The 27,231-nt window shown below is 40.8% G+C and overlaps 2 protein-coding genes across 2 annotated transcripts in view; both read left to right on the forward strand.

Moving 5' to 3' along the window:
• adamts9 (ADAM metallopeptidase with thrombospondin type 1 motif, 9) overlaps nucleotides 1-7,719 on the forward strand; it is a 41,470-nt gene extending 33,751 nt beyond the window's left edge. The window contains exons 33-40 of the mRNA XM_084927780.1: nucleotides 359-488; nucleotides 827-921; nucleotides 2,650-2,744; nucleotides 2,891-3,024; nucleotides 3,406-3,497; nucleotides 3,896-4,000; nucleotides 4,822-4,930; nucleotides 5,105-7,719. Of these exons, the coding sequence (XP_084783906.1) occupies nucleotides 359-488; nucleotides 827-921; nucleotides 2,650-2,744; nucleotides 2,891-3,024; nucleotides 3,406-3,497; nucleotides 3,896-4,000; nucleotides 4,822-4,911 (741 nt within the window). The 3' untranslated portion in view covers nucleotides 4,912-4,930; nucleotides 5,105-7,719. The remainder of the gene's footprint in view (nucleotides 1-358; nucleotides 489-826; nucleotides 922-2,649; nucleotides 2,745-2,890; nucleotides 3,025-3,405; nucleotides 3,498-3,895; nucleotides 4,001-4,821; nucleotides 4,931-5,104) is intronic.
• Nucleotides 7,720-12,543: 4,824 nt separating this feature from the next.
• prickle2b (prickle homolog 2b) overlaps nucleotides 12,544-27,231 on the forward strand; it is an 86,781-nt gene continuing 72,093 nt past the window's right edge. The window contains exons 1-2 of the mRNA XM_084927781.1: nucleotides 12,544-12,735; nucleotides 13,191-13,273. Coding sequence (XP_084783907.1) covers nucleotides 12,694-12,735; nucleotides 13,191-13,273 — 125 coding nt within the window. The 5' untranslated portion in view covers nucleotides 12,544-12,693. The remainder of the gene's footprint in view (nucleotides 12,736-13,190; nucleotides 13,274-27,231) is intronic.

Raw genomic sequence — 27,231 nt, forward strand, 5'->3', positions numbered from 1 at the left:
CACAGTAGACACAACGTGGACATAACAACGCCACAGGGAAAGATTAAGACAAAACACAGAACCTTTTAGAAAATAAAATTGGAAACCTAATGAAACGCAGACATGACTGCATGAACTTGACAACATAGCAGACATGAAAGACATGAAGGGCAAGGGAGACTTAACAGGGACACAAAGGGAATCTAATAACAAATGAACTAGAAAACCTAATGAGCTTAACCATATACTATAAACATCAAAATAAACTAAAACTCAAAACGCTAGGTCATAAGACCCAGGATCGTGGCACAGAATTTCTGACAGACTTTCACCTGCAAGAATTACCTTCGGACTGTTATGATAAGTTGCTTCCTTTCAGTGTTCAGTGACTTGCGGAGATGGAGTGACGGCGAGGACGGTGCAGTGTGTATCAGCCGGCGGTCAGAAAAGCGACGGGTGTTCCCCAGATGTAATGCCAGAAGCCAAAAAGGTCTGCAGGAATCCAAATTGTGAGTGCTGAGATAAAACTCCTTTCTTTTAACAAAGGTCAAGACTACTAGGATTAGACAAAATCCAAGGAATGGCTCAACACGACCTAGTCATTTCAGAAATCTGGCCTTTAGTGACATATTTATGAACCGAAGCAAACATCAAAGATTTACTGTTTAGCCTGTTTGCTTCCCCACGGTACCGTGGGACATCAAAGTGTGAGGGGTGTTTCATTTTCTTTGGTTCGATAAAGAGATTTGCCCCACTTGATGTGACTGCCAACATTTGCACATTTGTGCACCGTGCGAGCCCGTATCCCCACAGAATATTTATTTATTTCTTCTTGTGTTTCTCCAAGGCCGTTTGCCTTCTAGCTGTCAAGAGATCCAGACCATGAATAGCCCCATGCCAGACAGTGAGCATTTTCTCAGCATACAAGGCAAAACACTCAAGGTAAGATAATATCAGCTTATTACACCACAACTGCTCAAAGCACAGTGTGAGGCCACAACTGGTTTGATTAATAATGGGGAAAATGCAGCTGAAAAGTAGGTTGCTCTTGAAATATTTCTATCTTACCCATTATTTTATGTTTTTTTATGTTAATTATTCCGTTTCCTCTATCCAACCTGTAAATAATTCAGACCCTGTCCGTACAGGGATTTTTGTGGATTCTCCAAATCTTTTAGAATAGCATGTACCAAACAAATCCCTTACAGTGCAGCGAATCAGTAGATAAAATGATGATACTGACACAACTCAGGACTTTATTTCTTGCTTGCTAACATATAAAATAGGAAGTGACAAACTATTTAAAACATATTTGCTTGTTCAAATGAAAGGACACATAATCGGTGAGCATTTCACCAAACAGAAACGATTTTTCTTTGATTATTAAGCTTTACGTAGTGAAGGTGCTCACACACAGTAAAATATACAAGGCTGCGAGCTCCTTAACCAGCGCAGTGCCCCAGAGCCCACGCAAATTATCCTGAAGGTCTTCCCTCCTGAGTAAGCTCTCCGTGTGTGTGAGAGAGCTCAAGGTCCCAGCCTTGTGCTGCTTAGGAAGGCCCAGATGATTTGCAAGTGTGTGGCTGCTTGTGCTCATAAGTCCTACGTGACGCTGCTGCCTGAACCTCTCTGCCCCACCTCTACTTCTGCACCTGAGCAGAAACCCCCCACCACCACACCCATATATGCATATCCGTCCGCTCCACATCCCCCCAGTTGTGTTTGTCAGTGCATCTCTCTCTGTTGGCTGTGTTTATCAGTGTAGTTTTGACTCCGTCAAGAACAGTTTGAAGCCAGGTTATGGTGCATCTCGTCTAGTCATCCTGATAACGCTCACACTCAGCTCACAGCCAAAATCTCCACTCATATTGTCAGTCGCCTGCACTGTGTCCTCTGCCCCAGCGTCATGAAAAAGGAGCCTCCCAAACAGTTTGGTTTGGTCATTGTGTTTTACAGAAGACAAAGATCTTAAAAAAGCTTTATATACCAAATATATACACCTTTATATTAGTTAAATGAAGGTGTTCCAGCATGTCTTGAGGAGAGATCCTACTGGGAAAAGTTTCTGTCATATTATGTATATTAAGATGGACTTGGCTCCCAGGTGTGGAAAGTGAAGCCAGAGCAAAAGTGCATCAAACCTGCTTTCTGCTTATTTTCCTTGAGTGGAAGCTAAGAAGGTCCGATTTGAGGATCAAAGAATGCTCCTCCACACTGCTCACATCTTTGATCTCCTCACGTGCACACTTAACTGTGCCAGCTGCTTAAAATCAATTCTCACTAAAATCTTTAGGTACTTTTCGGACACTGAGGCTTGTATATGAGGTTTCGAATAGATGTAGTACTTTTTATGTAACACAGGAAATCTGTCTTTTTGTCTGACCATTACATACTATCATTTGCCAAAATATCCACAAGCTCTTGCAGGATTTCGGGGGTTTTAATTGTTCATTTTAACATTTCTCTTCTTGTCGTTTTTTTCAACTCCTTACGAGTGTTATTTTTATTTCTTTCCTCCCCTCTGCACCTTGTTTGTACTTTGACAAATCTTCCTGTATCTTCCTGTATCTTCCTATCACCTCTATGCCTTTCCTTTACCCTTTGCCCCACCTCTGGTCTCCCTCCTTTACTTACCCTCTTGCTCCTCTGCTGCTTTTTCTTCCTCCTCAGGTCTTCTGTGCTGGAATGCAGACAGAGGCTCCGCGGGAGTACATCACCTTGGCGACGGGTGAAGGGGAGAATTTTTCAGAGATCTTTGGCTTCAGGTAAACAGGAGGATAACAATAAAAACAGCCATTTTCATTACAAAACTCCACCTGACTCCTGGCAGTGCTATGTTCTCTGTAAATGAAGAAATTCCATGGAAGTGTAAAGTTAAGCTAAGGTATCTGGCAAACGTGTGTTTTCCCAGGCTCAATGACCCCACCCAGTGTCCAGCCAATGGCTCTAGAAGAGAAGATTGCGACTGTCGAAGAGACTACAGTGCCGCTGGCATCACCACCTTCTCCAAAGTCCGCCTGGACCTCAGTAAGATGAACATCATCAGTAAGTTGCTCACAGTCTCACAGCATCCTGTGCAAAATGTTAACTCCACATTACTTCAAAATGAGAACTTCCTTTGGCATTTAATTATGTTCATGCTCACGAGGGTTAATGGGCTCAAGATGTCTTTAAGGTCCATTTAAGGAACACATAATTACAAGGCTTGAGGGGATTAAATGAAACTGCTCTAACTAGATGGAATTATACTGATATGAGTTTGGCTCAGCCTGAAACGCAGGCTGGATTTATAGGTAAATAGCATAAGATTTGCTCACCATGGCAGATGCAAGTCACGATTATTAAGGTTCATTCGAGCTACTATAGCGACTAATGCCTGGAGAGACCTTTTACGAGATCACTTTGTTGCTTTATCTTGATCTATAGCTACAGACTGGCAGTTTGCGTTTACCCACCAAGGCAAGAGTGTTCCATTTGGTACAGCTGGAGACTGCTACAGTGCCGTTCCTTGTCCGCAGGTGAGGATGACGACATCTATTATAATTATTTTGCTTTTCATATCAAGAAAAGCCTAACTGTGGCAAAAAATAGATAAATAAAATGTCAAATAAACTGCTCAGCTGACCAAGGACTGCTTTTCTTATAATCTAATATCTAATCTATATGATAAGTTGTCTTTTATGTAAATAATACAATTAATTTGCAGTCAAATATATATTTTTAATAATAATAAACCCCTTTCCTACTCTGTGATGTTGTGCTTCTTTATTTTTCTGTAGCTCACTGCACATCAGGCACTTAAATGTCTCTGTATTGAAGCAGAGAGCAAGATTTACTCTCATTTCTGTTGGAACTTTCACTATAATTTAATGCCAGATCTCATTTCTGTCCTTTCTCCATCCATCTGTCCTTTTAGGGCCGCTTTAAGATCAACCTGTCAGGAACAGGGCTCAGGCTAGCTGACGACACCTCTTGGATGTCCCAGGGCACCTTTGTAGTGAAGACGATAAAAAAATCACAGGTAAAACATCACATACATGCCCAGAGGATTAATTCATATACTTGCTTTGTGTTTGCACAGGCTGCAGATTAAGTAGACATAGCTCCAAAGGAGGTTCGGTGTTCAGAGCTCCTTGCTGAAAGAGAACCTTTATTGGGCAGCTGCTCTCTCTCAAGTACCCCCTGCAACCACCCTCCACTTTTTGAAATGGAGATCAGGCTGGAGAGTGCTTTTTGGCAGGGCAAAAATAGGAGGAAGTAGAGAAGCCAACAAGTATTCAGAGTCTGACATCCAAAGCCAGCTGGCCCTCCTTTGGGCACTCCAGGCAGTTTAGATAAAGCCTTGTTGGGACAGCGGGATGAAGACAGCACTCCAGTTAAAATCAGACAAAGCGCTTACTAGGCGCTGTGGCTTTCATGTCATGGGATAGTGAATTTGGAGCACTCTTTTAATGCAGTTTCCAATTTGCTTCTAGATGTTTGCATGAAACTACTATTAAGTTGCCTGCTTCTGTTACCTACGCTAGTGGAATTCTATTAGCTCACATTTCTCGCTTGTTTCTAAGAGGCTGTTTGCCAACCTTTAGAAACAAACCTGCTTGGTGGGCCTCAGACATTGTGTGTCTTTTTAAAAAAAAAAAAAAACCCAAAAACAACACATTTCAGGGTGCATTTAAATTTACGCATCAGGATCTTTTCTACAAAGATTCCTAAAATCATTAACAAGAAAAGCAAAACTTTAAAGGCGACAGAGAAGAATTCACTCAGCTTCTTTTGTACCTATCCTCAAATTCTTGAAACAGCATAGTCACAGTACCCATGTTATTATTCTCGTGTCCACAGGATGGCAGCAGAGTGTCAGGAATGTGTGGAGGCTATTGTGGTAAATGTATACCGTCCTCTGGTCACAGTCTGCCCATAACAGTGGAATGAACACAAAGCCATCAAACAGGTGAGGTAAACATGGATAACAATATGTAAATATGAAATATTTTCTATCAAAAAACAGAACTATAATCTGCTTTTGCGCTCACTGAATGCATTTTTTTTTTTGATGTACTGCTACTCTGCAGGGTAATTGGCTTTCGTGGCTCATGTCTTCTATCTCTCTTTCTTTGATCTGCAGTGTTGTGTTCAGGTGCTCATTGTGTGAACATGTCCCTCCTCCTCGGTGCTACAGCCAACTTTGAGTTCAAACCGTTCCAAACAACCTCTTTTTCCTCCTGTGTGTTTATAGCGTAATTTAAAATGATGTAAATACTGTAAAGAGAAGGATAAAATTTATTATTTATTGTACTGTGCCATTTATTTTTTATACTGTAATGTAATTTAAGTGTTTTGTTTTCCAAAGCACCACACCGTGCATCAGGCAATAACACCACACAGTTGCCTTTTTGTGAGATTTTTACCAAAGTAATGCGCTTTGTATTTTGGCATTTGCCTGTTTAACTTTTTAATACTGTCATTACGCCACAGTAATTCTGTTACAGACATTTTTGTTGTAGTTGCTGTTGTTGGTGGGTAGTTTTTTTAAAATAACTATTATTAAAGTTGTATTTAATCCAGTAACGTTATTGTGATGCTCACCAGACCTGTGGTTCTCATGCAGCGAGGTGTCTCCAAGCTATCGGCCTTTTTTTATAGCTTCAGAGTTTATAGACGCATGTGTAGATGGCCATTACGTTGGCCACTGAACAGAGGTGTTCATTTTCCTCCTTTTGTGTGATGAGATGATCTCTTGCAGTAAGTACATCAGACTCTATGTACAGCTACTTCAACTTTTTTCTACATCCTGTCAAAGTCCAAATTTCGCCGCCTCAGTGAGATGTTGTTTGATTTTTGTCAAAATCATCAACAACTACTTCATCTATTAATTGTAGGTTTAGGTCATCAAGCACGTATGCAGGGAAGAGGAGAGTGCATCTTTCGAACTGAGTTACAGCCTCATCAAATGATGAGTACCAGGGTCAGGTGCAATACTCTAGCAACAGGTCAGGTGTTAGTGCCATGTATTTTTACCGCTATCCTGGAGATGCTGAAAGTTTCGTAAAGGTATAGGTTATAAAAATGGTTGAGTTAAATGGACCAAACATCAGATTCTCTGTGTTCCTGCATATCTCTCAAGTAGTATGCAGTGGCTGGGGAGAGCCATTAGCTTTTAGATCTTACAAAACAAGCAGGCTATCTTATCTGGAGCAACTTGAAAGAATTTCATAAGAGAGAGAAAGGGGGGGAAAAAGACTTCACCTCAGGCCTATAAAATCCTAGCAGTTATTCCGGAGATCCATATAATGTGATGGTCCATCCCTGGAGACACCCTTCAGACTGCTGAGCTCACAGGCCCTGCAGGCCCTGATTTCTGTCCAGATGCTGCTTTCAAACCATTACCTCCTGTACCTCACATTCTTTTATTCCATCTTTGTTTTGAAGAGTCTGTCCAAACTGTGCATACTCATCTGCTCCTGTTTAGATCAACCTGACTTGTTGTTCTGTGTGAAGATATCAGGGTACTTCTTATTTTGTGTAAAAAAAAAAAAGTCTGGGTTTTGTATCTATGAAGCCACTGATGTGCAGTATTGTGAGCTGTCCTTGTATTCTGTTTGTTCTGTGTGGTACATCATGCAGCTACATCTGATTAAGAAGCCTTATTAGTGCATGTAAGCTGCTCCATATGGTGCTGTTTCAGTGCCTTATATAGAAATGTGCACATTCAGCCAAAAGGGAATTCAGTGCAGTTTTAATCTGCTGCCAAACAAGTACAAAAGACACAGGGAAGAAGACGTGTTGTGTCTTACTGAAGACCACAGCTGACAGGTGCTCTTTTCACTGCGAATGTCAGAATGTAGTTCTCAGGTGTCATAAAAGAAGGGATTCTTGTATTTAACTGTATTTATCTTATTATTATTTGTTGCATACCTGCTGCATTTTTATCAGACATATAAAAGTGTATTATTGTCTTCATATATATTCTTTGTTTTATATGCAAATATTTATTTTTTTTCTTTTCTTGTGAATGTACATAAGCCTCGATCATAAACGACTATGAATCACAGCACAGTATTGCCATAAAATGAAACATCTCGCCAAGCGTTTGTTGTTTTATGAGTGCGTTTATTTATGTGTGTCATATTTGCATAAATTGTATAAGCACAGTTTGGTGGTGCTGCGTGAAAAGGATGATTTATGTATGAGAGCAGATGAAGCAAAGATTGGTGGGTAATAAAATGCCTGGGGTGCACTTGCCTGTCTGCTTTTTGCACTTATATATCATTTTCACTACAGTTTGTCCTTCACGTGTCGTCCGATTTTAATACCAGCCATAAAAATAAAATAAAAAATCATGGGAAGATGATAGTCTGGTTAATGTTTGCACCATAAAATTCTCGCTCCGTAGCACTTCTGATTTATATGGTAACACATTTTATGCCATCGTTGTAGCAGTCGGACTTTTAACCGGGCAAGCGTGGAAGCTAATCCAACCTCTGTCTGTCTTCATAATTGTGAATTATCGGGTCATTTACCAAGTGTCAGCACTGGTCCTCCAAAATAAATCTAATTCACCGATAAGGAGTTTTCAGCAGAAGGAAAAGATGAATGTTTATAGGTGGCAGATCCCTAAACTGCAGTGCCAGTTTAGACTCACATCCAGTCATTGTCAGACATTTTCTGTCCATAACAAAATGAAACAAAATCTAAATTTTATAAGCAAATATTCTTCATTTCAAAAGGAACTTGGCCTCTTCAGCAGATGCACATCGGGCAATATAAACAGAAAGAGTCTGTTTTTTTATTTCTTGGAAAAACTGTAAAACTAATGAATACAGTTAAAGTTCAGAGCCATCCAGTGGACTGGATTCTAGTCTTTGCCAGTCTGATTCTGTCCCCCGGGCCTTATGTTTAACACTGTCTAAACTAGGTCCACAAAGCTCAGTTCCATGTGGAAAGCTGCACATAAAATATTTGCTTGATTGTATTCAGCAGACAGTCATCCTGTACATACGTAACCTGATATTAATATTAAATGGAGCAAGGAATGAAGTGCCAACTGTGTGGAGGCATGAGTATGCAGCACTGACCACCTTGCACCAGCCTCCGTGTTCTAGTTTTTCTTACTGTTTGTGTTGGTATTCTCAGGTGAGCCATAGCAACAGGAGCTGGCCAGTCACTCTGAGGCTGACTCTTCAAATGTCTGTCAGCAGGCTGAGTGAAATGCTGCTTCAGAGCAGCTGTTTAGCAGGAGATGGGGGAAAAGTGTGAAAAGGAAAGAGAGAGAAGTCAGTTTGGTGGAGAGAGGAGCTCTCAGCAGCTCCACAAGGCTTGTCTAAACTTAACTACGTGATTCAGGTGTAGATGTTCAAACAGCCCTGGGGTCAGTTGGAGAACTCTGTGTTTCCCCTTTTTAAAAAAAGTCTAACAGCGTTGCTATCATGACTGCAGCATGTCAGCACGTCTCCGTTGCATCAGATATTCCAGAAAAGGAAAGAAAACACTTACGGAGAAGCCTTCTCTCCTCGGCAGATTTAGACAAATGAAATCCTGCTCCGAGTTTCATCACTCCTAAAAGCCAGGATGAATTTCTCAGGTATGGTAAAAATGCATTTAACATAAAGATTTTTTTTAAAAAACAAGACATGTTTAGCTGGAAGACTGGATCTGCCACTATTTCCAGGTTTTCATCCAAGATGTCTTATCTGATTAAATGACTGGATTTTACAATGACACACTAATATTAATACACTTAACACTTTTAATCTTTACAGCCTTTATTTGATATAATTTCTTATTAACATCTACTCAGACTCCAGCAGCGTGTTATCTCAGGCTGAATACAAGTTCTTGTTAGTTTTCTTCTTATCTCGAAGGTTCAGTGATCCACAGCACTCATCAGGTATGTTTCCCTTGAAGAATGAGCACTTTTATCGCTGACTGAAGAAAACCACAGAGGTATGATTTTGAATTATGTAGCTACAAACTGGAATGGCGCTAGAGGTTTCTCTTTCCTCTAAAATGCCTTTTAAATAGTCTGCAAGTGCGTGACCAAGATAGTTAGGGTTAGGTGGAGACAGAGAACACATTTACATACTCATACTGCGATCAGTCTGTGTAGCCTCCATATCTTTATATGACTGTTTTTTGCACCCTCGTCTCACAGACCTTCCCACAAGGATTATATGTGTGATCTAAGCTGCTGTATTAGACTTTCTCAGAACCTTTGAACGGCATTTCCAAAAGCTTGCGAACAATGACTCAAAATCAGCCCTGTCAGACTTCTGTAGGTCAAAGGTTCACAGGCTACATGGTGAAAAAATATGAGCAAAAATGGACCTAATTAGAAGATCTGAGCGTGTGGCAGCAGCAGTTCACTGTATTAAAAAAAACTCACTTTACCCTGTTCAGCATGCAACCAAAAAAGGAGCTTTTCTTGACTGCCACCTAGTTCTTGCATTGCTCCTGGAAATAGCATGAAAGCTGTTTTTGATTCTGCCAAGCTTGTTTAGACTCTTAACCTGAGACTTAATGAGGGGAATTTTAAAGTCATGAGTCCCCAGGGTCAGCTTCCCTCACCATCATTATCATCATCATTCCTAAAGGTAATCTGGGCTGACTTTGAACTGAGGCTTAGTAGTAAGCCTGAGGCCCGGCATGCACGCACAAATAATTTGGATACCCAGATACACTGGCGTTATGTGTTACACTTTTTCCTCAACTGCCTTGCCACATTTTTTGAAACATTTTCAAAGCACTTGAAAATGCATTTTCGAAAGCAGCACATTGTATCCAGCAAAACATTATAGTTAGCCTGCAATGGGCTGTAACTCACACCCAGACCAAAGAGACCGCTTCCTTTGACTATTTGAGAAACTGAGGATGTCAAAACGTTTAAAAATTTAAATCAGTATGATAACCAGTAGAAGCAGGTTCTTCATATTCTACATTCATATCAGTCCCATTGTCTATGTAAAGCACAGGACGGTTACATTATCAGTGTGAAAGAATCCTGCAGAATAGATCTACTATGTACAATAATATCCATCTATCCATTTGCTTCCGCCTGTCCTTTTCAGGGTTGCGGGGGGCGCTGGAGCCTATCCCAGCTTGTACAATAATATGTTACAGTAAAAAAAAAAATATGATTAAAATGAAGAAAACAAAACTGCCTAGGTGTTCTTCTACAGATTACATTGTTTTGTAATCTAACCCATTTTACATCTACTGTTCTGCATTGTTACTGTAGTTGGAATATGTTCCTTGCAGTTTCTTGCCTATTCCCCTTCCTTTGTATTCCTATTACTATACTGCCACACGTGCTTTCTCTTTTTCTCTTCTGTCACCAAGTTATTTATCTGAGCAGGCTCCTGCATGTTCACAAATTGTATTTGTTGCATGCAGTAAATATGCTTCAGAAAATGCTCAAAATCTTGAGCTACTCCTCATTTCTTTCTTAGCAGCCAGGCTTTGTTTTTATTTTATAGTGGTCATGACTAATAGTTCTCCTTCTTTTTCACTCATTTTCAGTGCTTATTTTCAAAATAAGTTTGTTTTTTTTTAATCATCGAACAACTTAACACTGACCTATGAATCATTCAAGCACAAAAAGGCACCTAACTCAAGGTATGAACCAATGTGACAATTTGGCAAAGTGTGCATTTTTAAATTGCATCTTTAAGTACTTTGTTGCTAGCAGCCACTCACAAATAGTCTGAGTGGGAAAATGGCTTAATGAACGGAAGCAGGGGGAAAAAACTGGACAGAAAATCATTGGTAACAGGATTTATGGAGTGATAAATCCAAATTTTTGGTTTGAATCATCATCAATATATATGGAGGAGGTGAGGAGAGATGGACAGTGAGTGTCTACAGCTATCTATAAAACATGGTGGAGGCTTTTTCATGGTTTGGGAATCTTGTCAAAAATGATGGACTTATGAATACAGAAAAGTAGCTTCAATATTTGATCCACCATGCAATGCCATCTGCAAAGTGTCTGCATGCATGGCCAGCGTTCAGTATGCCATTGTTCCCAAACACCGCCAATGCAGAAAAACATACCTGGATAGGAAAACACAATGGAACAGTCAGTGAGTGGCCTCCCCAGAGCTCAGATCTAAACATTACTGAAGCAGTTTGAGATCATCTTGATGGAGAATATAACAAAAGGCAGCCAACATGCAAAGAAGAGCTTTGAATATCCTTCATTAAATTAAAATTAAAAGATGGCTAAAGGCCTTTGCACTCTACTGTATGCAACAATGAAGAATCACAATCAAAGAATCACACATTTTCTTCCCCATGTGCTCAGGCAACAAAACACCGAAGAATTTCGTGTAGCTAAAAGGTCATTCAAATGATGACCCTGAGCAAAGGTGAGCTAACCTGAATCTGGAAAGGTAATTGTCTGTTTTGTGAGCAAATGTGGATTCATTTTCCTGTTTCTCTGTTATTCTTTCACACTGCCATCATTTGACTATTGATGCTTTTTGCCTTCATCCATTGCTACATCTGATTATCTCAAGGTTGTGATTCTGTCCTTGAGACAAGCAGACATCTCCCAGTTTGTCTGTCTGCTCCTCGTTTCATCCTCTTTAAAGGAAACAACACCTGCAGGGTTGTCTGTCTTCGTTCTTATCAGCCAAAACCCTATCTGACAACAGACGCTTTCTCAAACGGTCTAAACAGATGTCAAAATTCAGCCTCCTTTTCTTAAGCTGTGCACAGCAGCAGTACAACTGCAAGTCTCTAAACTGACCGTGGAGCTGTATTAGTCAGCAGTGACATTTGTGCAATCTTACCACTTCATTTAAAAAAGAAAAAGAAAAAAAAAGAAACCCCATTACGTCTTATATAAACGACCAAAACGGTGCACAGCAACCATCACACATTACTGTTGCATCCCTGAACTTTAAGTTGGCTGTCAGAGCAGCATAAAAGCTGCCTGTGAGTCAGATCAGTCTTACACTGATGTTAAAAAGCCTTTTCTCTGGTGATAAATGGAGGGCGATTGTTGGAGAGTCAACGCTGTCAGACCAAAGAGAGGAAAGCACCCAGGAGAGCTCAGTGCAGGTTTGTGGTAAAGTAAAAGAAAGACTGCATTATTTTCTCGCTTTTTTCTTTTTCCGTTTTGGACCAAAGTGCTATCATTAATTCATTCTAATAGAGGAAAAACAAGAAACAGGAACATGCGACAACAGCCTTAAACACATCAACAATGTATTTCCTCAGTGATAATTCTGTTATTTGCTTCGTGTACCCATCCACTGTAATAAGTGGACATCTCTCTCTCTCTTTTAAAAATATGTGACTTTTAAAACTTGCTCAACTTTCAGCCCAAGTTTGCTGTTAGCTTTTAAGTAAAACACAACAAATTAATTAATTAATCACCACTTTCAACAAAATTTTGTAATAACCTGTTTTCTTTATTTCTTTTTTTGTCCAATAGAAGAAGAAAAAAACAACAACCCCACACTGCCAGATTTCCATTGGCTGTGGATAAACAGGGTGGAGCTGTTACCCGGAACAGCGAGGCTTCATTCATTAATGAAGGGGGTTAATAGGGCAGGACAGCCGCCAGCGCTCTGCGCACTTTTAGACAAATCTTGAGGGGTATTTTTTTTTAATTATTATTGTTATTGTTATTTTTAATCCCGAGTTTTCTCTGTGCTCAGTTTGTCTCTATAGCGCACGACTGTACATCTGCTCTTCTGGGTTCAAGCGGTCATGTTCAGTCGCAGCTCCAAGAGAAGAGATCCCAGCAGATCGGTAAGTTGGCAGGATAAAGTTAGTAGAGGTTTGATGGTTTCCATAGCGCTGCTTCAGCTCCCACTGCACGCGGTATGCTCGTGTTTGTTGTGTGGTTTTCTTCTCTGTATCTGCTCTGCCCTGTTGCTAAGGAGATCCAGTATAATCTGAGCTGTCGAGATATGTAACTCAAGATGTGACACAACAGCACAGTCAGCATGATGATGTTTTCTGTTGCGCACAGTTGCTTTCTGAGCGAATTCTGAAGCGCACACACACATTTCCATTACAAATACCCCTCATGTGTTTTTAAGTCATATTAGGGACGTCATTTAAAATAGTGTTACACTATAAAAATGCAATGCGTGCAATAGTCTAAATTACCAGCTAATTAACGACAGTCATTTAAAGCCCCATGCAGTGAGGAGTTTAGGGGACCTGCTATTGTGACCTGTGTTTCTTTCTGTTCCAAGTAGAACCCTGCAGATGAGACTCAGAGAGGACAGCCCTGTGTCACCTGTGGAGAGCAGTGTCCTGGCTTTGCCCTGCACAAATGGAGGTACAGCACTTGTTCACCCAGATGGGTGAGCGATCCATATCACACCAGTGATGGGGGAAGGTCCAATGTTTCTTTTGTTTTTTACATCTTTACAAGTCACTGAATTCTTTCATTCATTGAAAAGGGTTAAAGCGAGAGTCATTTGCCGTGCTCCTGCACCCAGTTTGGCAAAGCAGCCTTCTTAACACTGTGATTTCTTCTTCAAGAACTCTTCCAAACTCTTGGGCTGTTGAATAGAGTCAGCCATGCATCATACTGTGAGGAAACAATTGTTGTGCCCCTGTGTGCTCCAGGATAATAGTTTTACAGTAGAGACCATTCATGCAGCAGGAAGGATTCAAGCCTGCTGCTTCTGCAGTCACGCTGTCACAACTGTGAGGGTATAAATGTGCTTATGCTGCGAAACAAACTGCATATTGTTGGAAGACGTAATCCTGCTGTGGAGTACGGGAGGATTGGGTTAGAGTGTGAATGCCGGTGACTGTGCTTGTGCAACTGTGGAGATGCTGTGAGCATTGGAAAAGAATAGGCTGCCTGACCCCGCCCCCTAGTAAGGCTTACATGGAGAAGAGAAGTTCCAAACTATAAGTTCAGTAACACTGAGAAGTTTGTGTTTTTACACCTGTGCAGCCTATAAAGTATGACCTTGTTCTGCAGCATGTTAGAACTATTTTAGTACCATTTTTCTCACAGATGTAGAACGCATCAAAAAGACGTTATAACTCACCGCAGTGTTTTGGTAAAACAAAAGTCAGCTGGGTCGGAGACATTTCATTCAGAGAGCGTGGATTTATGAAGTGTTTTGTCTGTCTGATAGGAATCCACAATAGGCTGGGAGTTTCTGAGCCATAAAGACCATCCAGTCTCCTTTGCCGGTAACTATACAGAGGCAACGGCAGCCTCAGGAATGCAGCCTTTAATTGCTCGTCTGTGCAGTCCCACAATAAAAAGTCAACCCACTCCCCACCCTCTACCCCCACCAAGCTGGAATAAAAAGTCAGTGGACACAGACTGCCTGCAGGAACACGACTGTGTGCTGAGGCAAAAGGCTGTTTTATTGCTCCAGCAAGTCTTTGTGTCTGAGGCTAAACAGAGAAAAAGACAGGGTAACTTCTTAAGGAATGTCCTACTTCCATACCAGGCCAAACTTAATGGGTTTTCATGCTTAAAAAAAAATTATTATCCTTTTTTTAAGGTGTAGTTATAATGTTTTGCAATGCAGTGGACTTAAAGTCACCCTTGGGTCAGAGATAGGAATGAGAAGGGGGGAAATGTGTGCGTGCATGTGTGTACACTTACTGTGTGCTCTGGTCACAGTAGCTGTTTGACAAAAACAACACACATTTGTAATAGATTATGTGGTAATATCCACCCTACTGGATGATCTGCCGTGACATTTTGGTTCATATATCCATGTATGCTGAAGGTTGACGCTTTGCTGATGGACTCAACTTAAAACACTGTTGTACTACTCTTAGTCTTTTCTTTAAGCTGAATTTAAATTTGATGACGAGCTTGATTTCCTATCTGGGATAATTTAGGATTAGTCTTTGGAAGTTATTGGGATTTCAGGTGGTTGCTCTCTTTGTGTTGCTGCCAAATTTCTTAATATAAATTTAAAACGCTGATAAATTTCTGTAATTGAAAAGAGAATTTCAGCATTGACATTTTCTTTGCCATTTAATCCTCTAAATGTAATGTAATGTGTATGTGTTAGTCCCCGTAGGGAAATTGCTCCTCTGCATTTAACCCATTTACCCTGTGAAGCAGTGGGCAGCCACCAATGCAGCGCCCGGGGAGCAGTGTGTAGGGACGGTACCTTGCTCAGGGGTACCTCAGGGTAGCCGTTCAGTGGAGTCGAACCCCCGACCTTCTGATCATGGGGCAACCACTCTACCCACTGAGCTATCCCTGCCCTTATATTGTCTATTATTGTATATTATATTGTCTATCCCTTGTTCTTATATCGTGTTATTTGCCATTTGATAAAGTAGCAAAAAATACCATTCTAAATCTGAGGGTAAATGCCCCCTCTGATTATTATCTTTCCCAAATACAGTCTGAAATATTGGGATATGTTTTTTATAAGAATATTAAGAGGAGTAGAATAGGAGGGATCATGGCTGAATGTCCTGTTTAAAATTTGAATGGAGTAAGGGGTCTGGTTAAATCTCTGACATTTCCACAAAGCTAAGCCTGGTTTAGTTTTAGATTGGCTTATAAAAGTGAGTGTTTTATAGAAATTAGCTATTCGTGCTAAAGTGAGGAGACAATCCCTTTGAGAATATGCTATAGCTGTTGTTTTACTCAAATGCGATCATAATAATTATTATTGATAAATCCTTCATGTATCTCGCTGAGATTGAGAGCTCTTTTTCTGGAGAGACCTGTGCACAAAAATAAAAACATAGACAGACCAAAGTAAACCAAATGGTTCCGGTCTGCTTAATGTTAAAGGTACAGTGGAAGATCCAGGACATCTAAACGTCTTTTGGGATCTGATGTGGATACAAAATGGACACATGAAAGAGTTTCGGTTTGCTGGCTGCTTGTGTGTTAGTGTCCATGTGTAACAGAGTAAGCCAAGTTGGCTGCTCTGGGTAGGTTAGTGATAGGAGCGGATTCTCTTCGCTCAACATCTTCCTGCTAAATATTTAATACTTGCCTTTGGCTTGATTGATTTTCTTTGTACTAATGAGACTCATTACCAGCCTTATTAACATTAACCCTGAGTGTGAACGTGCTGTCTGACCCGCCGGATCACATGACTCTTCTGCATGATGCCAGTGTGTTTTCACACCTGAAAAGTTACTGTCACTTAACCTGTTTTTAACCTGTTTTTGAAGCCTTGAGTCAGTCCAGGCATGAATCAGACTGCAAATCCAATGAGATCTTGCCATTAGCAGTTTTTCATTTCCTCTGTCCAGCAGCACAACATAAAACTTAATTTAAGGCAGTAGGTTTAGTTCAGGTTTTGCCAGAGCTGACTGGCGCTGGACAAAGCCTGCCCTTGTGTGCAGCGACGCTTTGGCTGAAACTTCAGCTGGCTAAAAGCAGTTCTGAGGAGATAAAGAGAGAAGCAGAAAAGGACAGAGGAAGGAGGAGAGATGATGTTTGCAGGAGAATAAGAGGGATCACGGTTGAGTTTTAACCCGGCCCTGAATGGCTTGCTGACGTCTGTCCCCTCGGTAACCTGGTGTGATCTGCATAACACAGGCTGGGCCCCTCAATTCACTGTGTTAACAAGACGATCTGGCAAATAAAACTGTCAGGGTGCCCGGCCATTTGAATGGGTTCTGGCTGTTGCAGCACTGAAGAAGACTCAGTTTTAGGTGAGGGGGAAGGGAGAAGGAAGCCAGCGGTGGCCGGTGCCAGATAATGGAAACTTTAGATTTATCACCAAAGCTGTGTCAGTGTATTGGCATGTAGATGGTAAGCATCTTTGCTTGATAGTTTCCAGGGATGAAAACATTCCCTGACCTGCTGTGTTTTCTCCTTTTCAGGGCTTGTTTGGATGCAGAATGCGTCAGCAGCGTCTCCTAATAGCATTCATATGGGTCAGGAAGCAAAATACTTTACTAATAAACTTGGCTTTTTAATGTGTGAATGGCATGTTTTGTTTCTGCCCTTTGGAGGTTTATTTTGAAGGGGTTTTATTTTGACAGACCTGCAGGAACTTTGGTTCTATGCCTGATGTTTACAGATAATGCAAGCCTAGGGAGCTTTGCCTCCGTGATATCAATCATAGTTTGACCTTTGGGTTTTCGGACCGTGTCGGGCTAAAGTCAACCCTTCCTATTTCTCTGCTTTCATTAACTGCTGGCTTTGTCCCTCGCTCCTTTCCCCCTGCCATTTCTCCTCATATTCCTCTTTATCCAAATCACCCCATAATTGACTGTAACAGGCTGGTCTAGATGGGGATTACGTATGTTGGTCACGGAAATGAGGATGGCCTACGCATGTCGCCGGCTGATTTCCTGCAGGGCTGGTGGTTGCCTGTTGAATTCCAATGATATCCTTGAATCAAAATTGAACAGCCAGGCTGAGATTATAGACTTGAGCAAAATTCCTGTACTATGCCTTCCCTTCTGCATTTGGGAATTTTAATGATAAGCATGGGTAAAGGAATGTTTGTTTGAAACAAGCACACGATTCTAACATATTCCCTGCTTTCTAATACTGATTGTGCACATTGTTGCAGAAAATACACGAACACGTTTATTACTTCTTTTTCCCGACACAATAGTATCGACTGATCTCATCCACTGTGATGGACTGGCATTATACTTCTTTTTTTTTTTCTTTTGGTTTGGGACCAATCTGTGAAGACGGAGCCTCACATCTGGTTTAGATGCAGCTTGTGGTGCATTCACCAACAGATCAATTTGATCCCTAAGAGAAGGATGGGTGTAGGTCACAACAGCAGGCGGCGTCATATCATCCACCAGGTGGGTTCTGGAAGTGTAACAGGACCCCCTGAGAGGTGTTGGGTTTCTAAACTCTGTGCTTGCGTAATTGGCTTTTGTAATTCTCTATCATTAGAGCTATAGTCGTTTACTGACAGACTATGCACAAGGAAAAGTAGATTCAATGATTAAAAAACTGTGTGCCTTCAGTTTACATTATTCACATGCCAAGTTTCAAATAGTTTAATATAACATATTATATAATCACTGTGTGTGTGTGTGGTGGTGGTGGTGGGGGGGGGGGGGGCGGTGTAACAAATGTCATATAACACAATTTATTAACAATTTTAAAATGGTTTTAAATTTCAACATTCTTAAAAAGCAAAACTGTAAAGACCAGTATATTCATATACTACATATCAATATGATCTAAAAAGCATTTTTTTTTTCTTGTTTTCTTGTTTATGTGTTGAAAATAAACTGACCAGCAGGGGGCAAACATGTCTAATAGACACTGAACTGTATTAACCACTTTGTTTACTGGTTGATTGGCTCCATTGTCTTTTAATTCATGCCGTCAGCTTGTTAATTCTTTTCAAAAGGTTTCCAAATTCTTAACAGTTCCCCGTCTATTCCTGAGGTATGACATTAACTCATTATGATAATTGCCATATACAAGTTTGGCTTTTGCCTCAACATCCTGATAAGCCTTCAGCTCTCTCTAGCTTTAACTTTTCCAACATTAACAAACATTGGCAACTCCCCTTGATTTACATTCTAGTCATGCTCATTCATCCTGACGTTCGCCCTGGTGGTGATCCATACCTTAAAGGCTTTGTGTGTTGAGCTGCCTTTGAGCTGTCATTGAGAATAAAGCCAGCAGGTCAACAAGTGTAACTGTCTGTCAGCTATGACTGTACAATATTTTGTACTAATCCAAGTTAGTGTGGATACCTACAGAATAAGTGGAAGGGGAATCCATGACAAACTTGCATTTGATCCTGTGGCAACCTTTGATATATGTTCATTTAATGTAACTTAAACTGAAAAAGGGGGAGACACTAAAGTCATCAGGATTGACTTTATGCATATCTCTATTCAGACTGTCTTAACCCTCCCTGCAGCCTTGTACCCATCCCTATTGCACCCATTCCTACAGCAAACATGACTAAGAACTGAAATAAATAAAAAGCTCCTGGAGACTGCAAATAGTTTCTTGATTCGTCTTTTAAAGGACTGATAAGTCATTGAAGCCGCAAAACAAATTCTTTGACTATCAGTTCATCAGTAAACTGATTTCTCAGTTCAGGAATAGGTGGGTGGTTAGACTGACAGGGAAGATGAGACTGATGGAAAATGAAAGATTGACAGTAGTATAATGTCACCTTGTTCTGCCTCTAAAATGAAATGCAAGGGTAATTAGCTTATACTTACCCTAGTCAATAGTTTCCATTGTTTGTTTCCTGCTCATACACCTGTAGTCATTCTGTCTCATAGTGCCACTTATCACTGCTTCACCTCAGCTCATTAACCCTTCATCTTGTGGCCTCCTCTCTCAGTCCTGGCATCCTTCCATTCATGCATCTCCTCATCTCTGCAGTTTAAAGACTGCCAGACCGCTGCAGAGGTTTACACACTGCTCCACTTCAAAGCCTTCTTTGATTCTCTCCTCTTGTTTTATTCCCCCCCCTCCTCAGTTCTCACCGTCTAGCCACCTGTTCTCATTCGGGCTGGGTGTGGAAGGGAAAAGCCTTAAGGAGCTGTGCTAACACCACAATTTGAACACACAATCCTACAGGAATTTCTTGTCTTTGGAATACTTCCTCAGCTGTGGTGATTTGGAGGGGATAAAATGTTCTTTGGTTTTGGGTTTTTTGGGGTTTTTTTGCAGCCAACAGAGGACAGCATTGTACAAGCGCAACATGGATTCATCCAAGTTGAAATCCTCATTGACTAATGTGTTAACTGGAATATCAGAGATGAGAGATTTTTCCATAATAGCAAAGCTTCACACCTGCAGCACTAGAAGACACTGGCGTGGTGTGGATCATTATTTTATTGGGGAAAACTCATATGTTAGGAAAGGGTGACAGTTTCCTTTTGACGTTCCCGTTACTTTAATTACTTGTCCTGTTTTTTACAGACCCCCAAATCCCAGTGGAACACAAAGCCTTGTTTGTCTTAATTGCAAAACAGAAGCTTGATGACTCTGCATTGTTAAATTATTTGATTGGTTTATTGATTCAGCCAGCCCCCTCAATATTGGTTGGCTTAAGTGGCATGTGGACCTAAGAGAATTGAGTGTCATCTATTAGTCAAGAAAGGAACCGGATAACCTCTCTATCAAAAAGGACTGAGTTTGGACCATGTCGATGCGTCACTTTGACCAAGTTTGTTTGCTGAAAAAGGAAATTCTAACATGTTGGATGAATTGCACACATCGCCACAGCTTTGACCCTTTATCTTCTATTCCTCCAAAGCCCCTTTCACTCTTCATCTTTGTCTCTTTTCCCTTCCCACGTCTGTCTCTGTGTGTAATTTGTCGTCATCTGAAGAGTGGGCGAGGTGTCGTCTTCGTTCTGCTTGCAGGTTTGCGTGAGTCAATGCTGAATCTAATAGGCATGCTGGATGAGCTGTAATGCTCTGCTACTGTTCTGCTGGTTCATGGACTTTGTCTGTTGTGTATCTGGCATTTTCTTAAGTCCATGTGTTTGTGTGTGCACATAGAGGTGTGTGTGTGTGTGTGTGTGTGTGTGTGTGACTGAGAGAGAGTATTAATAGCAGAGAGGCTCTTAAGTGAAGCCTATATCTCATGGATGAGAGAGTAGGCTGGCTCTCATTGCCAAACTGTACAGGTATCTATCAACTGATCTGAGTGCAGTCAGAATGGAGAGGGGGCAGAAAAAAGTCGAAGACAGCTCTGAGGCATGGCCAGCTACCTCTGATAAAGGCCAGAAGTAGCACTGCCTCACCGAAACATTAGAACTCACACACACAAGCAAATGGATAACATTTTATTTTTATGGCTGTGGTTGTAAATTTTGGGGGCATCTTGGTATTGAGAAAGTGTTTGGAAACATTCTGCTATAGCTGGCAGGTCCGTATTCATTCCTATGGTGTTTTAGTCAAAAACTGGTGTCAATAACTATATTTAAGAATCTGATGGTTATTTATTGATTATTCTTATTAGTTTTATTTATTTGTATGTGCTCTTTTTTTTTAATAAGAACCTCAGTTGAGATATTTGGATCTGGATCATCTAGGATACTCTAGTACTACCTGGTCCATCAGATAGTACAAGAATAGCTCTGAGCTGTCAAGGCGTGGACTCCAAAGGTGCTTTGTTGTGTTTGCAGCAGATGCTTTAAGCTGAGGAATTTCCATGTTAGATTTGTTCAAGCACACTGCTGCCGGGTCACCGTGTGTCCCTGCTGCTGTTATAAGAGAGACAGTCAGTATTTGAGTGGCTGTAATTTTTTGGCTTGTTTGTTTTTGCAGTTGCCCAAAATTAGTTGTTAGTTATATGGTGTATGTGGGAAAAAAAACTACATACACCCTATAATTCCGTAGCTTGTAGAAGCACCTTTAGCAGCAATAACACAAAGTGATCTTATTCTGTATGACTTTATCAGTCTCACATTGTTGTGGAGAAACTTTGGCCCACTCTTCTTTACAATCTTGTTCATTGAGTTTTGCAGGAATTTGTTTATGCACAGCTCTCTTAAGGCGTCACCACAGCATTTCAGTCAGGTTGAGATCTGGAGTTTGACTGGGCAACTGCAAAACTTTAATTATTTTCTTTTTCAGCCTTTCTCTTTAACATATGCTGTTGTGATTAGGATCATTGTCCTTTTGCATGACCCAATTTCAGCTCAGTTTAAGCTGTCGGACAGACGCCCTCACATCTGACTCTTTTCTTTATACTTTGCAATCAACAACGAACTTTTCTGTATACCAAAGTGCCCGGATCCTGCAGCTGCGAAACAAGCCTAACCTTGTCCTACACATTTTCAAAGTTTATTTTCTTATATGCTTTGTGTTACTGTTTAGGTACAGAGTGGAGAGACATGATCTGGAAAAGGTAAATGGATAGGCTGATGATATGTGACAAATTACTCAGGTTGGATTTAAGTGCATTTCACTTGCATGGTACATGTTTTAGCCAGTTCAGACATGTGGATGTGAAGTAGCTTTACGTGCTCTTATAAGGCTGTGTGTTGCAAAAAAACGGCGTGGGCACTAATGAAAGACAAAGACATTGAATCACTTGGATTAAGATGGATAGAAATGAGAACTGGTAATGGAGACACCTGACAAAGTTATTTTTGTGATTTGATTGAGGCCATCATCACCCTTATTTTGCAAAATAATGGTTCCGTTTCTCCAGCTTAACCGCCAAGAGCTCTGCATATTTGAAGGTTAGACTCATTCTTTTTCTCTTCTCCAGCAATCTTTATCACTCATCTGACCGAGTTTATTTGTGCAGGTTGACCAGTTGCCAAGGCAATGATGAATGTGCTCTAAGTTTGCTGCTGCCTTGACAACAAGCCAGATAAGTTGTGTATTATCAGTAAGACAATAGGAGGACCAGTGAATATGGGCAGTAAGCAGACATGGGAGAAAGAAAAAAACCTGGAAATGAAGAGGCTAGTGTTGCTCATTTGACGTCAGACTTTTTGAGTGGGTTTAAAAAAAAATGTTTCTTTTGATGTATGATCTTGGTCACAGTTGAATGAAATGTTAAGCAGCATGATCTGAATACTGTTTCAAAAACCTCCCAAAGAAGAGCATGAAGAGTTTTCTGTTCTTTATTTTAATCAAATGTCAAATGTTGCTACATTGTGTTTGCAAAGATGAAAAGTTGCTATGAAACTGGCCCCTCATTTTAAATGGTTACCTTAACTAAGTTATTTAAGGTTATCAGTATCAAGAACTTTTGCCAGTGACATTTGGTTAACTCCCACCCATGAAATGTGGAACAGATGCATCAAAAGAATAAAAAACAGACTTTTGTGGAGTGGTGTGGCCCCAAGAGTGCTTGAGTTGTGGAGGTATTTGTATTATTTGAAAATCTTGTGAAACCAGAGAGCCAAGTAACTCACCAGCAATGTAGCCTTCCCTTGTAAAGTCCCTCTGCGATTTATTTCTCAACCTGATACTCTTGTAGTTGTGACCAGCACACAGACTCCAACAATATTTGAATGTGATGTTGAAAGAGTTCAAATTAGCTTTGACTGTGATTAGGATATCCAACACTGGAAACATGCATGGCCAAATAGGTTTTATAAAAATAAAAGCCAAATATGCACCTGCAAATGTGATCAGAAGTGCCCGCAGACTCACCTTTGACTCTCTCCATGAATAGTGTCGCGGTTTTAGTGTCTGTCCAGCGTATGCAAAGTATTGTGCTGTAACACTTAGACAGTCTGCACAGTCCCAACTGCCTTCTGTCACATAATAAACCCATGTTATCCTGTTAAGGCTTGACAGTGAATGTGACAGAGTGACTGCAAAGTCCAGAGGCGGAAAACAGAATGAGCTGACGTGCTGAATCAAAAGGCCGTTGTATGCATGTCAGAGGTCAGCTTTTAACCAGCAAATCCCCCTTTCTCTCATCTAATCCACCAAGCTGGGGTTTTCCCACACCACAGGGCACATCTCAGACCAACCAGAGTGCAGACAGACAGGCACGATGGTGCCTGATAGCATCCACAAGGCTCAGACCACAAGTAGTCTTATTTCCATCAAAGATCCTTGGCCTGCAGGTATGGAGGGACTGTGGGTCCAAATTTATTTGAGCAAGTGTTCAGATAAATTAAAGCATAGAAAACATGTCTCTTTGTTATAAAATGCACAACTACCGATATATTTTTACTGTTGAACTTCCGTTATGGTCTGTCCAAAGGCTAGCATGTCTTAGAAGATTGGCTCAGTACAGCATCCATGCCACAGATGACACTGTAGTAAAAGTAGCTTGCTTGTTTCAGTAATGTACTGTAGACATGTTTTCTTTTTTCTTTCCAAAGTCCATTGAGACACTGCCATTAAGCCTGTTGCCCTTTTCTAGCTGTGCAGAATCTCATGAGGTAAATTAACCCTCTGTAAAGTTGTGCATTACTCATTTTCTCCATTATGCATTGTTAAAGATTTTAAGAACATGTCATTAGCTTGAAACTGATAACAGCTGGCCATATCTCAGTTTCAACCATGCCCTAGCTAGTTGTCTTCATTAAACATGTCTTACTATTGCAGCATTTACAGGGTCTAGATCAGACCTTTAATGCCAAAAGCTCAGCATTCTGGTCGTCAATTTAAATTTGAAAGTATTATCACACATTTCGAATATTACAAACTGTCAAGTGATACTTGGAATAATGGCTACAAAGGCAAAGTTCCAAGAGAGAGAGTGTGTGTGTGTGTGTGTGTGTGTGTGTGTGTGTGTGTGTGTGTGTGTGTGTGTGTGTGTGTGTGTGTGTGTGTGTGTGTGTGTGTGTGTGTGTGTGTGTGTGTGTGTGTGTGTGTGTGTGTGTGTCCAGTTGTTAGTAACTTTGTACCACAAAGTGTATAATTTTAGCTATGCCATTGGTATGATTAAAGCTGGCACTGGAGGTAATCATGGTGGAGTAATACATGAGCTGTGCTTAATGAGAATAATGGATATCAGGAAGGAAAAGAAAGCAACAGTTTGGCCTGTAATCCATTTAGCTAAAGACTTTCTTTTGAACTTCTATCCAGACTCATCTGCAGGGGTCCGGGTTGTCTGCACATGAGTTAGTTGCACATTTTATTCAACTGAAAGTTGGTCAGGAATTTATAGCATCAAAAGTTACCAAGTATTACTGCAATATCTTAGTGCAGGTAGTCTACTGTATTTTCTTGACTCAATGGGAGCCTGGAGGCGAAAGCTAACATACACTGTGAGCAGCATCAATGCTTCTTACATCTCTCTCCATCATGGCATCATCAGGTTACACGTTCACAGAGAGTCAGCAGTTTAGCCCGGTAAAGCTGACTGGCCTTGCTTTGTCATGAAGGCTGTGATGTGCGCTGTATATCTCTGCATTCTTAAACAATGAGCTTAACTTTGCCTGAATTCAACCCCCCTCTAACATTATGTTGCCTGTGGCACACACACATCACACACACACACACTCATCATTTCCCCCACAGACTGAATCGCTCATTTGGTGTGGGGATCAAAGACTCCAATATTTATAAGTGGTCTTGGGGTGTAATTTGTTTCTTGTTTGATTCTGACGAGACCATTCCCCGTCTCCTCTTTATTTATCTATGTGTTTATTTATTTATCTGTTTAAGCCAAACTTCTTCTTCCTCATTACAGCGGCTTTAATGTCCTCGCTGAGCAGAAACTAATGGCGATATAATGAACGGCGTGCAAGAACATTGAGAGTAAAATGTAAATTGTTTGCCTGGAGCGCTGGTGGTGAAACAGGAGGGAGACAGATTGGATAACCCGCAGTGTATGGAAAGTCTTGTCTCCTGTCATGTGGGAACACAAAGCTCACACTGCTTTAGCCTGTGTGTGTATATATATATATATATTTTTTAAATGCCACATTTTATCTTCCATCTGGTTGGCTTATGAGACTCTCGACTTTATTTGTTTGTTTATCTTTTAATGTATTCTAAGACCATTTCCAGCCTTTTATGAGCCTGTGTTTGATCTGCATCTGTGCCAAGTTTGTGTAATGACGCCACATTGTTTCCAGGTCTGGCTTGTCACCCCTTTTCACCTGTTTTTGGTCATTTTAAAAATTGTTTAAAATGTTTCTTTTTTTAATGTGTGTGTGTGAATGTTTGGTGTTTATCGGAGGGGGTAATAGGAAGCTTCTTTCTTCCCCTGTATTCCCTTAATTGATATTTGATTCCCATAACAGGTCGAATGCAGACAGTGTGCGCAGGTGTGTGTATGTTTAGAAAGACACATCTAAGTGGGGTGGTACTGTGTGTGTGAGAGAGCAGGTGCTAAATGCCAGACACTCTGTGTAACTCGAGGGATGTCTTAGATTGTGTAGCCCACGCAGAACTCTGTGCACCTGTGTTTTGTTTTTTGTGTTTTTTTTCTCGGTAGCACCGCCACACGTGCCTGCTCGTGCTCCCAGCCATACAAAGAATGGACTATACAGACTTTAAGCTTGTAATATTTAATAGCTTGACACCTGAGCCAGGAAGCGTGTCTCCGTTTATGCCAGATGGTGTTCAGCTGAAATCTCATGTTCCATTCTGACTACAGTTCAAGCTGGAATGGAAAGCAACAGGAGACCAAATTGGTGTCTTTACGAAAACCACCCCAAAAAAAACCACAAAGTCGGTGTGTCGCGTGAGAATAAAGCCAAAGGCCATTTAATTAGGCATGTGTGTCTGCCTGTGTGTGTGTGTGTGGGGGGTTATATCTATTAATTACTGTTATGTTGTTTGTTCCACCTGTGTCTACATGGGTCTCCTCCGGATGCCCTGTCTTCCTCCAACAGAGCAAAGACAAGCATGTCAGGTTAGCTGTGGATGTCAGGTAAAATGCTTAATGTGCATAGACATTGGTCAGGAAGCCCTATATAAAGCAAAAAGTATAAAGTAAGGGCAGCGCAGTGGCAGAGTGGTTAGCACTGTTGCCTCACACCAAGATCCTGAGTTCAATTCCACCATCAGGCCAGGGTCTTTCTATGTTCTTCCTGTGTTTGCGTGGGTTCTCCCCGGGTATTCTGGCTTCCTTCCACAGTTCAAAGACATGCACTTAGTGGGGTTAGGTTAATTGAAACTCTAAATTGCCTATAGGTGTGAATTTGGGAGTGAATATGAGTGCGACTGGTTGTCTGTGTATATGTGTTAGCCCTGCAACAGACTGGGTGTTGCAGGGTACAGACTGGGTACCCTGTTAGGGTGCCAGAGTGTCAGATTGCCTTTCTATTTGTGCCTCTCTCTTCCTTTAGGTAAGCAGGTACGTCTTGCTATTTGTGGTTGCATGAAGATGGAGTTAAAGGTACTTTAGACAGGATGGAGAGGACTGTTCGCTCAGTTTCAGCTCCACGTCTGGCCTGTTTGAGTTCCAGATGCTCTAACTCAGACAAGCTGTGTTTGAGAAGTCCCTGAATAATGAATCTCAAGCACAAGAAGACTGGTTGATGTGAGTGTGCAGTTCTTTGTGTCTTTTTTGTGAACTTTTGGCACATTAGCATTCCACTGTGTTTGCTCGCAAGTTGCTTACATTTCTGTTTAATATCTGAGTGCGTGACAGTTATTTGTACTAATTATTGGACGCATTACATTGGATCGATAGAGATGCATCACATACTGCGGGCGCAGTAATAAGCAATCTCATTATTCAATCAGAATAACGACTAAATATGACTATCATAGGTTATTGGCTCGTTCTTTCTTAAAAAAGTAAAAATATATAGATAAATATGGATATTTGCTTTTTTGACAGAATTTGCATGTTTAAGAAGATCAGTCCAACTCATTTGTTTATGTGTAAACAGAGTAAGTCAAAAATCAACTAATTGGTTAAGTATCTTCAAATTCAACTTCTTTTTG

Source organism: Perissodus microlepis, chromosome 5 (assembly GCF_051167445.1).
Source record: "Perissodus microlepis isolate ML-2025 ecotype Zambia chromosome 5, ASM5116744v1, whole genome shotgun sequence".
Taxonomy (NCBI): Eukaryota; Metazoa; Chordata; class Actinopteri; order Cichliformes; family Cichlidae; genus Perissodus; species Perissodus microlepis.